General features: G+C 34.7%; 1 protein-coding gene across 2 annotated transcripts in view; it reads right to left on the bottom strand.

Moving 5' to 3' along the window:
- The window catches only part of LOC116164278 (peroxidase), a 73,934-nt gene that overhangs the window by 29,088 nt on the left and 29,028 nt on the right, over positions 1–15,818 (bottom strand). The window contains exon 1 of one of the 2 annotated variants that reach the window (XM_031478422.1): positions 14,030–14,099. The exons of the other annotated variant lie outside the window; for it this stretch is intronic. Coding sequence (XP_031334282.1) covers positions 14,030–14,055 — 26 coding nt within the window. The 5' untranslated portion in view covers positions 14,056–14,099. Of the gene's footprint in view, positions 1–14,029; positions 14,100–15,818 lie in introns of those variants that run through there. 2 annotated transcript variants of the gene reach the window in all.

Genomic DNA, 15,818 nt, shown 5'->3' with positions numbered 1-15,818 from the left:
GATTCCGCAAAATTTTAAAAACATTCGGAAATAAGCAATTTTGTGCAGTTAACGGAATATTCTCAAGAAAACACATTCTATTTCGCGGAAAGAATGCATCACATCTGCCGTCTTTTCTTTTCGCCGTGCCGATCAGCAATCTTTTATGGCCCCCGATGGCCCCTCCATGACTATCTGGATTGCTAGAATATTCGCTGCAATATTTCCATACAGCCACTTTACTACTAAACTCTTTTATAAACAATCGACGGGTCCGACGATTTGCGCACTCACTCGCTGTTTAACAAAGTTAATAAGAGATCCAGGTTTGCGCGTAATTATTGCATGATCTGCAACAACAAAAATGTGCGAAGTAAACAAATTCCCAGAGTTGTTAATGTATGATGCGGTAAGCTTGGTCGATAAATTCTGCAATCCCGCAAATCCCGCGGGATCCCGCTCCATTTACGTACGGGATTAATCCCGCAAAATGGCTGCGGGATCCCAGTATTTCGGGATCCCGCGATCCCGGTATTGCATTCCCTAGTTAGCACGATATCTCGATAACGAATGGACCGATTACGATAAAATTTAGGAGATGGATTCTTTATCAAATTTGTAGATCGGAGTTCGTGAATTGGCAATGTAGACCAAAAAATAAGGAAATCCCTTTTGACATCTCCGTGAGTTATGAACCAAATTGTTTGAAATTCAATATGCGTATAGCTTTAGCCATATAAAACGCAATTCCAAAAATTGAGCCTAATCGATCAACATTCACAGTGCCCTTTTCGCATCTCTACCATTTATAAACCGAATTGAAAACTTATTTATGAAAGCATTTAAATGAAATTTGATACATAGCGACTTGGAATAAAAGAAAATTTAACGCCAGTTTTAAAACTTGGTTTTGCGCATGCGCAGTGCCAACTTTCTTATTTATGGAGGGATGCAAATGAAATTTGATACATAGCCACTTGGAATAAAAGCAACTGTAGCGCTATTTTCCAAATTTGGTTTTGTGTAGCATGTGCAGTGCCAACTTTCTTATTTATGGAAGCAATTAAGTGAAATTTCATACCTATACACTTTAAATAAGAGCAAAACTAACATCAGGTTTAAAATTTGGATTTGCACATGCTATAGCCATACCCAGGAGCTCGTTTTCTATATTTGTTTAGTTTATTTATTTAATTTTTAATTCACAGATATGTCTTCATTTGTACGTTATGTGGAAAGTATTTACTAAACAGTGCAATCTAAGTAGACAGACTAAAAATATTCACTTCTGAGGCTAACGAAGGTTATGTTTATTATTTACCCCTACGAGTATATTTTTTACTCGTAGATTTTTACCCCTTACCCTTAAACAGTTCAACGCAAATTCAAATTCTAGCGCGCTTGCGGTTGCGCAGTGCCGAGGTCACGGAGGGAGTCACGGTGCAACGGAGACGCAAGTGGAGAGCTACACACATCTCCACCGATTGTCACGGAACCACACGTTCTCATTTACTTAAGACTCCTTCCTATTAGTGAGCTAGCGGTCGGCATAATTTTTGCGAGGAGGTGACATCATTTTTTAAATCAAAATTTTTAGTGCGAGCCCTACATTTGGAAACTTCCCGTTACAATCTTTCTTAAACGTCCCATATATTGCTTGAAGTTCTTAGTTATCGTGGGTATTTCGACTTGAGAGTAAAAATATCTCCAGCAGGTGGCGAATTTGAAGATGCAAATCTTGCCAAAGGAATGAAAGAAAAAGAACCTCTGGAGTTGTGTCGGTACATATCTGTTATGCAATGGGCGCGTTTTTTAGCGCAATTTTTATTACAGGGAGACCTTGAACGTGAACTTCGCGCAAGAAAGGCCCTAGAGGGAATTCCGGCGGAAGTGGCGAAAACTCTTTCTGTAGCTATAGGCAATATGCATATGTTTCACTTTCATATACATATGTGTAAGTTACATACCAAGTCGCGCCATCGAATAGACTCGGTAAATTGATTACGTAAAATACACGCACTTCTGTTTCATCTTAATCCTTTTCCTAGCCTTCAATTATTAAGTGCAATGTCGTAACAAGAATGTAGTGTTCAAATTTGCAATTCACTTACATAATGGGAAGTATTCCTTACAAAATTTGTCCATTAAAAAATATTGATTATATCTGCTGTTAGAAGCAATTAAATCTTAAAAATAATTGGGATATGTGTAGCGCGTAACGCTTCATTAGTATTAATACTTTATTAACACGGAGAAGGTATGTGCAATCGAACATGCTTGACCTTAATTTCAAAAGCAAACATGTCAGATCCTCCATAGGAAAATTTTAAGTATCAAAATGGTCAAGGAAAACGTGTAAAAAAGTAAATTTCTTCGTTCACGTACCTACCTATTTATTGGTGCCAAAGCAAGCTTCTATTAATGAATACGCAATAAAGTATAAATTTACATTTGATTTGCAAACACTTTCTTCGAGGAATGCATTTAAATTTTTGTAGGTATTGATCATTCGTGTTAGCATTCTGGCATGATATTATTTTTATGTTTATAAAATAATTAGCACTAATTTCAAATAGATCAGCACAAATAGCTTGAAGTGGGGTCATTAATCTTTAAAAAACAAATATAGCAAACGAGCTCCTAGGTCACTCAAAATTTAATTAGTTCTTCCTTGGGTGATGATAAACAAAATACTGAAAATAGAATTGGAAAATTCGAAACCGCTCCACAGACGGACGGACGGACAGACGGGCGGGCGAACGTACGGACAGAAAGTTCAAAATCATAAACTCGCTATAGGAGCTCGTTAATAAGTCATTTTTCTACGGGGATTGGAGGTTGATTCTGCAGAATTACGCTATAATATTTATGATAATTGTTTACACGTTTTGAAAATGTTACTCTACTCGTATAACACTACTATCAGAATAAATCCTCATTTGGCATGGAAATCGTTGTGTAACGGTGGTCCGTTGTGAGAAGATTACAAAGCGTAGATCATTGCAGTGTTAAAGTTTTGGATAAGACCACTGCATATATACCCACAACACAATGATAAGACTTGAGGATTGTACGATTTTTCCGGTACGCTTTCAATTAAAGGGTTATAAAACATGCGCTCCCTAAAAATTCAAGCCATAAAAATTAAAAGGATAAGTTAGGGACATTTAAAAGAGGGTTATCAAGTGTGAGAAGTTTCCATTTGTTTATGAATTTATTTATTGAGCCCTCTCCATTTGAAATCACGAATAGAGTTTAAATTTAAGGTTCAATTGTTTTTGTCGGATTTTGACGTAAAAGAGATTAAGAAATACGAATCTGGTGGAACGCGACTCCAAAGGCGAGTATGGTACGAGTATGATTATAACGAAAATCAATTTGAGTTAACGTCATTTAATCTGAATGAACGTGAATTAATTCGAATTATCGTGAATTAAGTCGAATTAACGTGAATTAATTTGAATTTGAATTTTTGGTGTACACCAAAAATGGTACTTGTTTCCCCCTAAGAATTACTACTGTGAATTTTTGTTTTTGTTTGTCATTTGTTTGGCGAAGCGTGGAGCTTCTGGACGTTATGATACAAACAGTTACAGATATAAACTGTCTTTACAAGAACAATCGGAAAAAGAGTGACAAAAAGGTATAGATTAATATTTTTCTATTTCGGTGTCACAATGATGATTTTGTACAACTGTTTTCGGCCGAAAACAGTTGTACAAAGACAGTGATTATAGTCGTTTTTTTTTGGTTACTCATCTGCATCTCTTAAGTTGGCAGTTATTAGTTAGTACAAGTACCTAGATACAAAACTTCCATGTTTAAACTTTAAAATGTCAGTCTTACTACGCTGCCAACCTAAAACTTAACGGCATAAAAAGTGTTCCCAACATAAAACATGTTAGTTCTAATGTTCCCTATAATTTCTGATAATGATTTTTTTAATTAAATTAAAGCACCGAAATAGAAAAAATAGTATGAAAAACGCGTGTTACAATGCTTTATTGTAATACTTCTATCTTGCGGACACTCGTGCCTACGCTTCGCGTCGCCACTCGTGCCACAAGATAGTCGTATTACAATAGGTCGCATTGTAACACTTGTCTTTCAATATACTATTGTATCTCATTATCACCCAGAAATGAACGGTGTAAGTACTTTGCATAAAGTGTTTTTGTGAGGATATGATGCAATGCATTTTTATGTATCTATACAAATTAGACTAATATATTATACATTATTAGCTCATTTCCGATGCAAAATTATTTCCTGCTAAGTTTATTTTAGCATCAATTATTAGTGAATGTATCCATAATAAATACAGAATAATAAAAAAAAACGTAGAAAAAAACCATTAAAATACAAACATTCACAAGAGAATGAAAGTAAATAGTAAATTTATATTATTTTAACAATATCGGTTTATCCAAAACTAAAGATGTAATTTCAACTGCCTGAATATACTAACTTTGCAACCAAAACTGATGATTTTTAAAATATATCCGTCTATCCGACTTCAAAATATTTACTTAGACAGTTTTTCTTTGCATTCCCAATAACCCATTAACATTCTCTCCGTGACCTGCTCCTAACTTCCTGAAATGTGACCAGGAAATGATAGACGCGTTTTCCACGCACTAATTTCATGCTAAAAACGCCTAATCTTACTGCCTCGATGCACAAAGAATTTTACGCTTGTAACAAGGGATTTTTTAACCAAGAGATGCTAAAGTTCTTATTTGCGCATCGATTTCGGTGTACAACGGCATCAGCTTTCGGGTTTAATTAACTGGTTTGATTGTTACCATTTTAGCGCATTTCCACAAAAATAAAAAAAAATGCGCTATTGTGGCCACTTTGTCCGTCAGTCCGCTCGTTTTGCGAGGCTACAAGTTCTTTATCTTAAGAGCTATTGTTCTACTTTTTTCGCTATTTGGTTCGTTATGGTGTCGAGTCTTGTACCAAGGAAGGAATTTTTTTTGTACCGCTTACAAAAAAAGTTATTGTAAAAAAAACAAAAAACCGTTTTTTACATGTTCCATAATTTTACACTTTTGCCGTTTATTTACGATCCTAGAGACCGTTTATAATTTTGCATTGCTATCTGTCGCCTGCCGGTTGGTCTCTCCGTCTGTTCCTTTGTCTGTCTGTCCATCTATCTGTCCGTGTGAACGATAACTTAGTTTAGAAATGTTCGATCGCTTTTACATCTCCGTTAGTTATGAACTGAATTGCATGAAATTCAATATGGGCATAGCTTTAGCCATATAATACGCAATGCCAAAAATTGAATCGAATCGATTCAAAATTCACAGTGCCCTTTTCGCATCTCGACCATTTATAAACCGAATTGCAAACTTTTTTACTTATAAAAGTATTTGAATGAAATTTGATACATACATATGTATAGGCACTTGGGATAAAGGAAAATCAAACGCCAATTTCAAAATTTGGTTTTGCGCATGCGCAGTGCCAACTTTTTTATTTATGTAAGAATTTAAACGAAATTTGATACATAGGCACTTGGGATAAAGGAAAATCAAACGCCAATTTTAAGATTTGGTTTTGCGCATGCGCAGTGCAAACTTTTTTATTTATGGAAGAATTTAAACGAAATTTGATACATAGGCACATGGAATAAAGGAAAATCAAACGCCAGTTTCAAAATTTGGCTTTGCGCATGCGCAGTGCCAACTTTTTTATCTATGTAACCATTTAAGTGAAATTTGATACTTAGGCACTTGGAACAAAGGAAAATCTAACATTAGTTTTAAAATTTAGGTTTGCGCATGCGCAGTTCCAGCTTTCTTATTTAGAAAAGCATTGAAATGAAATTCTTCTCATAAACTGAAATTGAAGTAGCACGTCAACAATGGATTGCCCATGTGCAACGCTATTTTTCATATTTGTGGCCGGATTTTTACGATTTTAACAGAAGTTGCATCTTACAAATGGGAAATGAATGCAAGTGGAAATGCGCTTTATGTAAATCGTTTACGATTACTTTTTTACTTGTTATTATTCCCCCGTATCAATTAATATTTAAGAAATCGGTTCTTTTGATTGAACTAAAGTGATTGAGTCTAATTGAATTGCGAACCATATCTGACTGCTAACTGTTGGAGGAACGTTCATGGTTCATGGGTAATACCATCTCTTTATAATACGATCTTATGTGACGGTTACTTTTGTTGAAGTGTAGACCGAGTGTAGGAATTTTGGTCGCGTGTGATTTTTGCTCGTAGTATGATTATTGGTTTGCTTTGTCTTCGTGAGTTTTCGGATTTTTACGATTCGAGAAAGATCTGGAGCGACAAGATGGCGATTTTGAAATTTCGTTGGCAGTGGAAATTTGTTAAAATAAGGACATCCGTTTGGTTGGCTTGCAGAAAGCAGTTTGAGGATGTTTTAATATGGATTGATGGGAGGTTGATCTTTTTAGCGCATTTCCACAAAAATAAAATAAAAATGCGCTATCGTGGCCACTTTGTTCCTCTGTCCGTCCGTCCGCTCGTTCGTTGAGACGCTACTAGTTCTTTATCTTAAGAGCTATTGTTCTACTTTTTTCGCTATTTGGTTCGTTGTGGTGTCAAGGCTTGCACCAAGGAAAGAATTTTTTCTGTACCGCTTACAAAAAAAGTTATTGTATAAAAACCAAAATCCCGTTTTTTACAATATGTTCCATAATTTTACACTTTTATCGTTTATTGACGATCCTAGAGAATATAATTTTTGTTTATAATTTTGTATTGCTGTCTGTCTGTTGGTCTGTCCCTCTGTTCCTTTGTCTGTCTGTCCATGTATCTGTCCGTGTAAACGATCTTTGTTTAGAAATATCCGATTGTTTTGACATCTCCGTTAGTTATGAATTGAATTGCATGAAATTCAATATGGCATAGCTTCAGCCGAGGCTTCAACCATATAATACGCAATCCCAAAGGTTGAGTCAAATGGATTCAAAATTCACAGGTGCCCATTTCGCATCTTGACCATGTATAAGCCGAATTGCAAACTTTTTTTATTTAGCAAGTATTTAAACAAAATTTGATACATACGCACTTGGAATAAATAAAAATCTAACGCCAGTTTCAAAATTTGGTTTTGCGCATGCGCAGTGCCAACTTTTTTTAATTATGGAAGCATTTAAATGAAATTTGATACATAGGCACTTGGAATAAAGGAAAATCTAAGCCAGTTTCAAAATTTAGGTTTGCGCATGCGCAGTGCCAACTTTCTTATTTATGAAAGCATTGAAATGAAATTCTTCTTATAAACTGAAATTGAAGTAGCACGTCGAAAATGGATTACTCCTATGCAACGCTATCTTTCATATTTGTGACTGGATTTTTACGATTTTAACAGAAATGGGAAATGAATGCAAGTGGAAATGCCTTTTTTGTAAATCGTTTACGATTACTTTTTAACTTGTTTATTTATGAAGGTATTTACATGAAATTTGATACATAGCCATTTGGAATAGCAGCAAATTTAACGCCAGTTTCAAAATTTTGTTTTGCGCATGCGCAGTGCTAACTTTCTTATTTATAGAAGCAATTAAATGAAATTTCATTCATATACCCTTTAAATAAAAGCAAAACTAACATCAGGTTTAAAATTTGGTTTTGCACATGCTATAGCCAGGAGCTCGTTTTCTATATTTGTTTAGTTTACTTCGACTTTGTATCGATGTTATACGTAAGGTTTATTTGTAGCAGGTATTGTTCCGGGAAGGATTCTTCGGAAGGGGTTTTTGTTATACCGTACCGCATGAGGATTTAAAGAGTGGGATTTAGATTTCCATGTAACTGCATTCGGAAAGGGAAGCCGTGTAATTGATTGAGTGAAGAAGCTGGCCGCCAACTTTTAATAAAAGGTCGAGGACTGGAAGTCGTTCTAGTGATTTAATCATACCATCATCGGAGTCTTGGGGGTGTCTTGGATTCGGCGAAGGACTTATATGCAGCTGAGTTTTTTTGTTTGTTCCTGTATCTTGCTGGTGACGACTTTTTTTGCGAGATTTGGAAGCTTTACGTTAATTGATATTAACAGAGAACCTTGCGGGTTCTAGTTCATCTCTAATCCGTTGTTAATAATTAGTTGAAATTATCTCGTACCTAAGATTACGCTTTGAGAGATTACGCTATTGGAGAATTGTATGCCCTTTTTTTTGGTGATTGTTTAGAAACTTTTGTACAATTAGGAATGTAAAATTTTGTCACTTATGATTGCACAAGAGGTTTCTATTTTACCGAGTAAATTTGGGTTGTTAAGGTAATGAAAATCTGTTTGCTAAAAGGAAACAGATTTGAATTGCTACAACACAAATTTACTCGGTTTGTTTAAATACAATCCTCGAGTGTAATTCGGCAGGACAATTTAACGAACAAGAAATTCACCAAACTAATCAATTATTGACAGACGTCAAACTAATCATATGGGAAAGGATAATAATGCGATAATTGGTTCGAAAAGAAGTCCACTTTTGACGCTTGAAGGGTCAATTTCATATACGGTACTTTTTTATAAAGTGTCAATACTTACCGTAGAACCAAAAAACTTTATAAAAATGTATAGTAGTCCCAAAAGGTGTTTTATTAACAAATTAAAAATATGCAATCGTTATTAAATGCATTAGACCGAAACTACTTATTTAAACATGAAGTGGATTCGAGGACGTAAAATGGTTCCTCACGAATAAGCACACTGGGTGGGTGGTCAATGAGAGATGAAAAGAAAATCGTGGTACACCTTTATGCTTTCTATCTCTTCCATTGTATGGCAAGAAAAATATTGACAACGCTTTCAGAAGGCAATTTGATCATTATGTCCTTTGATGGTTGAATGGTCTATTTTATTCTTATTCATGTTTCGTAACTAACACCAATGCCGACATACAATACTATCAGAAACGGTGCATAAAATTACCATTGTTGCAGCTACTTAAGTTTAAGGACAGAGAAAATTTTAGTCTAGTACGTACTAACGGGTGAAATGATAATATTTAAACTTGATCTATGAATAAGCTTTCTAGTTATTTATCTAACGTAAAAATTACACAATTATTTTCTGACGATTACTAGGTCTTAACCTACGCATTTGTTAAATTGCAAAACTAGAAATTAGTGCATTAAAGGGAGTACAATACATTTGATTTGAAGATAGTTACCTTTTCGCAACAATTTTATGAGTTTATTTCTTTATGCTTATTTATATTGAGCAACCACGCTAAACGTTAATGTGTCGTTAAATATTTTTAAGCGGTAATTCTCTCCTATAATAAAATAATGTTACAGTATACGAGTTACAATAAATCCACTTTTACTTTTACAACCACTTGTATGACTGGTAAATATGTGGTGCAACCAGATTTCTTAAAGTCAAATTTATATAATGATTTAATTATATCTTCGAACTTTTGGTAGTCGACAATGATGGTACTATTACAGAATTAACGAAAATTGCAAATGATTACAAAACCATATTTCTATTCATTGCTACACGAATTCAGAACAATTTATGAATTATGGCCCACTCTTGGCGTCGCGTGGTATTGAAATTACCTATACACTGCTGTCTAAATAATGTGTTAGAGCAATTTTGTTGAGCCATACTTCTGAGCAAATTCTAATTGTATTTGCATTTATTCTTAAATATCCCGAGTTAAACCGAGACTGTTCTACAACCTAATCTACTATACACCAATGAATATCCAATGGATACACTTACAAGGATCCATGCTCGAACGAGAGACCGTAATTGTAGTTGACTGTTCAGCAGGTCAGCCGAACGTATGCTTAATTGCTTAATAGTTCTAACAATTTTAATATAAACGAATATCAAACACCGGATTCCGGTCACGGAAAGCATTTCTAATTTACACTTAAAAATTTTTCTGTGTAAATGAAATAAGAAAGTTGATATTGCGCAACCTGCGCATGCGCACATTAATCGTCAAGATTTTTCTTGGCTGAGGTGCGACAGCTACAAGCTACCGAATGCAAAGAGAACAACCTAAACATCATGAAAACTGTAGTTAAGGTCTCGAACAGACAGACGGACGGACGGAGAAAGGGGTCATAATAACATGCGTTATAAATGTAAACACATCGGCACGGTACTTAGTGACTTGGCGCATATCGATCGGTACGTGTAATATCGGAGTGCGACATCAACGAAAAAAGAAGTTAACCAAAATCCTATAATCTTCTTATTCTAAACCATCCGGGGACATACACTCGTAGAAAAACATAAAAAATGTTTGATCAAAATCCGTCCAGCCGTTTAGGAGCACAAAATAGTTATTGTATATGTTACGCACAAATATGGAAAACGCTCAATAAGCGAAAATAACGCATTATGGACGAAGCAAAATGACCAAACATCGAAATTAAATATTTTTCCGTGTTATGGTCATGAACATAATATGCATGCGTTGTGATCATTTTAGAAGCAACCACGATGCGAATTCGATAGTTTCAATCCACCGAACACCGGATTTTTTAGTTTTAACTTGTTTCCTGAATGAGACGTATCGCTAGTAATTCAGTTATTTGTTTGATTTCAAGTTATGCCACTTCAATCACTATTGTAATACCTACTATAAAATGCCATTATCGTTCTAAGCCAGTACTATGGAGCTCCTGAATAGCTCTTGTAAGAACAAAAAAATTTGTAAAATTTGGTTCAATTATTGTTTTAGTTAAAAATTACTTGTTTTAGTTATTTAAAATTATTATTTGCTTGTTGGTAACTTTATTTTCATGTTAAATATGGAATGCGGGCAACTACACCGCCCACAAAACACCTGCCCAGCTAGCTCCCAAATCAAAATTAGAACTTTTTTATTTTTATTTTCTCTCCTCGTACACTTCCGACATCTGCTATAAACTATAAACACCTGACACAATTATTGAACACGAGAAGGAAAATCGGACATGAAAACTTGATCCGGATCACACAAAGGATTCGAATAAACATAAAATCAATTGATTGACAACGGCAAAAATTTATTCCAAAACACATGAAATGAGAAATTAAAACAGAATTTCTGAAAGAACGAAACGCTTACAAAGCGTGTTTGGACGTATTACCCCGCACTCAGGCGGGATAGTTAAAAATATTAAAAATCTTAAATTACGTACAGTTTTTTCTATTACTAATCTGGTTGTACGTACAAAGATTTGCGATAACTAGGTGCACTTAACTTCAGACACAAACTCTGACAGGTTCTGAACTTTACTTTTCTTTAACACACAAAACTTAATAACAAACAACATTAACTTGATGAATAAAATGACGCGGTTGCCGGTGATTCCTCAAACGGTACAAACTTTTAACTTTTAATAACAAGAGAACCTTAATTAGAACGGTTGCACTAACTGCTTGATTTTTCAACTTGACAGACTTTTTCCACAAAACGGACAAACCGCTTTACACTTCTCACATCCCTTTGGTTAACTTCCCTACTTCTGCACATAATTGTTGTAATAATGACAAACTACGCATTCAAATAATCAAATCGGACAGAGTGGCCGAATAAAAATTGCGTAAAGAGACGTACACGCTTTTCGACCGTCGGGAACCAGCTACGTTTTTTTTGTTGATTCCAGTATTTAACGACCACTTCCACTATAAAACAAGTTAAACAATCATTATGCAAACATAAATGACAAGAGCATATTTTCCTCCTAATAATTTTAATGCTAGGACCGGAAAAAAATACCGGTAGGCATGAGATCCTTACTCCATTCTCTTTCAAATGAGCCGCCTATTGTCGAAGTCTATACAGTTTAATGAAAGATAATAGACCGTATACAAATTTTGAAATGGTCATTGGTTTTACTTTTATTCGGTTTACATATGAAACTTCTTTTAAATGCTTTCGTAAATAGCATTGCGCATTGTCCACATTAGAAATTTCATTGAATACCTTCATAAATAAAACATACAGCATACGTAAACAGTAATTTTGAAACAGGTATTAGTTTTATTCAAAGTGCCTACATATGATATTTCATTTAACTGCTTTCATAAATAAAAAAGTTAGCATTGCACATGCGTTAAACCAAGTTTTTGACACTGTGCATTCCCAAAAAATATCGGTATGCACGGAATCCTTGGACCAAACCCTTTCAAATGAGCCCTATATATTGCCCAAATCGGTTCAGTGGTGTAGAAGGAGTACGTGTGACGGACGGACGGACGACAGAGTACAGCCAATAGCGATTTTTCACTTTGAGGAAAATACGCTAAAAATCTCTTTCTACAAGACTTTCAAATAAACCCGCCCATCACAATTAGGGGCTAAACACAGTAGTCGATTTTCGACGACACGACAGCCTCCTGTTATAACATACACGTAGCGATAAACCATTCGGCTCAGAAAATATAAACATTGCAATGTTGTCACTGATTTATTAGTATCAAAAATGGAGTCATGTGACTCAAAGAATGAATTAATGTTGTATAATTATTATTTTTGATATTCCATACACCAGGTCATTCTTGAATTGCACTTAGCAAGAATTCAATATCAATAATAAGATCAATTTTGAAGACACAAAGCAGTATTTAAGAAGTTTGACAACGACACACTTCCAAACCGCTTGAAAAATACGTTTACGTCTGAACAATCTACTCGGTTTTCATTAGAGCATCAGCCGCGCGAACCAATAAAAGCGACTAGACACATCAGTCGAACAAAGGTAAACAAACGTTCCTCTTGAGAAGTATCTTTACAAATGGATGTTGCCAACTCTTTGGAATTTTCTTTTGCTTCTCAAACTCACTTAATCAACCTAGTAATCAACTCGTTTCTCGCGAATTAAAAAAAAAACGGGCGACGTTTGTAAAAGTTACTGACATGAATTATAACAATTATTTTTTAAGCCAGAAAATAAAAGCACTTGAGAATTGGGTTGTTCGGAGTTTCCACGGAATTTTCCACGTCTTAGCTTACTTTAAAATACAGGTCCCGGTTTTTTGTAGCGTAGACAATGATTTAGATATAACAAAAACATCTGTAACATGACTTTAGTTTCGCTGAAATCGCTTTATTAAGACTTTTATAATAATTATAAATTAAAATCGAGTGTACTTTTCGATGACCCTTGTAACAAGTAGTCGCTTTAGGCTTAGAACATTTTGGTATCTATTCCATAAATTTGACAGAATAAGAAATTTTATATGTGTACCGCTTCATAACGAAAGAGAACAGAATATGCTCGAAAATAAAGCGCGGTAAGATAAGAAACGAGTGTGCAACAGGTAAGAGTCAAAACGCCACAGTATTGCCCGTTCTAAAAATCTTCCTAACGGAGCATGAGGGACGGTCTTTCTGCTATACCTTCACATGCATGAAAAACATATCCGAAGCCTGTTTTGCGTTGGGTCCGTTTCGAGTGTAGGATTCGGTGAGTACACAAGTAAAAATCGGGCGAAAGGACGCGCTGAACCTTCGAGGCAAAACATGAGCATTTCCAATGCTAAAACTTCAAATAATTTCCCACGTTTATTAGATGTCGCCTGTAACAGTAAAGTAAGGGATACTTAAATGCCCATACCGTACACATTCAACCCCCCTCTTCAATTATTAAATATAATGGATTAATATATTGCGTGGCTAAAATACAATAATTTATTCATACCTATCGATAATAGAAGAGCTATTTTAAAATGCACACTACAAACGGAATAGGTAGCGCAATTTCGTTTTAAGATCGATTACACAATTTACTGCAACTTTATCGCAAAGCAATGAAAACGTGAGTAACTGGTCTGTTAATCACACACTCCATATATTATTGTTCTGGTTCACTTGTGTTACTAAATCACCTTTTAGATTGCAAATCTATTATAAATCGCGATAAGTGTAGGTACTTATGCGGGCATTTAATGCATATAAGTATTTTTTATTCTTTCCCCAGGTTACAAAGATACATACGAAAAACCTTACATATAAGAGTACCTATTCCATAGATTATAATCTGCGCCTATTCATTCTAGATAATTCTTTTTGCACGGGTTACGTAATAAGAATGTAGGTACCTACGTAAAAGTAATTCCTTTGTACAGCATGTGAAGTTCAGGATGTCAATATCCAAATACAACGAATCGAGCTGGTTCAAACACAGGTCTAAAATGTATTTTAAACTCATTTCTACAAAGCTGATATTCTGCCATTTTATTGTTTTGATAGTACAAGTAAACAAAACGGTAATCTACCGCGTCGGCGGTGTTGCCTAAATTTGCAACAATGTTCTGACCATGTTAAAAAATAATATGTACATGCCTCATTTCTACAAGAATGAAAGTTTGTACTAATTAAGAATGCCTAAAAAATGAAGTATAGTAATAGTCTACCGAGCTGGAAGCGTTGCTATCACAAGTCTACCACCCACGCAAGATGCATAAAAAATTATTCGATTGAACTTATTTCTACAAAGATGAAATTTTTGTTGGAAAAAGTTGATGTCATACGAAACCAAAAAAAAATTGTCTACCGATCGCGTAATGTTGCTAAGGTCTCGGTAGACACGCTGGAAGGTACGATTTTCCGAGCGCAGCTGCTGCACTGCTCTGCTAAAAGTACCTCTAAATTATTTTATGTCTTACTAACCTATCATAGCACATTTTATATCTGCGGGCATAAAGTACCACTTTATGCCCTAGTATCACCATAGTAACTCATTTATACTTAATGACAAAACAAACAAATATTTTCATTGAAAATTACAAACGTCAATTATTAATTGTCAATACCTACTAAATCACAAGATAGGCCTTATTTCGTATAGTTTCTGGAACTTCTCGCTCATTCTCGATGAATTGAATTATTTAAAATTACGTTATTTGACGTTTTGATGGTTTCAATCACATTAACAAATTCGCATACTCGATCAAACATAATGAATTATTTAGCAAACGAATTTTGACTAAGAAAACTATTTGTAAAACATAAAATTGTGTATGTACCACGGGCATAAAATAAAAATATTTCAAAAACGAACATAGGCAATCAACATGGGAAAAAGGTTTTTTGCAGATCGTTGCACCCATGATAATTTAGGTCTTAGCGGGTTTATAATGACACCAATCGAAAGAAATTTTTTTTTCTTTATCTACTGATATACAAATTTGTTCATTTTCAGTTGCATTTCTCATTATTAACGATCCTCGAGATTGTTTATAAATATGTATTGCTGTCTGTCTGTCCGTCTGTCTGTTCGTCTGTCCGTGTACGCGATAACTCATAACTGAATAATATCATTGACATTCGCTATTTTGTGTCAAAATTTAATGCTACTATTCTTTGAAAATCGTGAACAAAAGTACCAGTTTCCATACGATTTTTTGACAAAAAAAAGCCCGGTAATTTGATAACTATGCAAAAAATTTAATTGACTAACCTGTTGAGAAGCGAAATGTTTTAGTTTTCAGTCTATGAATTTGAACGTTTTTCCTATTTAGGTTTTTGCTCAAAGTTTTCAACTTGTATGTAATATTATTTCTAGGTAATTTTTGTGGTGATGGCATTTTCTGTAGGTACATAAAGTCGAATTTGTGGTTGAATTGGAGTTTTCGCACAAAATGTTTGAATGGGGTGGAATACTTCTCGTTTCTTCGAACGTTTGATTGCAGTATGAGGTAGAAGGGCCATCTTCTTTGTAATTTAAATCTTGAAAAAATGGATCAGTCATTTTAACGACAAAACATAACATGGTTACCTTGTTTTGAGTAAGGCAAAGGAATAATTTTCGATTGCCGCTTTTGTAAATATCACATGAATTAAAGTGATTTTTGCAAACGATTTTATATTTTAATTCTTCATCGTCTAGCCC

This window comes from Photinus pyralis, unplaced genomic scaffold (assembly GCF_008802855.1).
Source record: "Photinus pyralis isolate 1611_PpyrPB1 unplaced genomic scaffold, Ppyr1.3 Ppyr1.4_LG2, whole genome shotgun sequence".
Classification (NCBI taxonomy): Eukaryota; Metazoa; Arthropoda; class Insecta; order Coleoptera; family Lampyridae; genus Photinus; species Photinus pyralis.
This window is presented reverse-complemented; position numbering and strand designations above follow the sequence as displayed.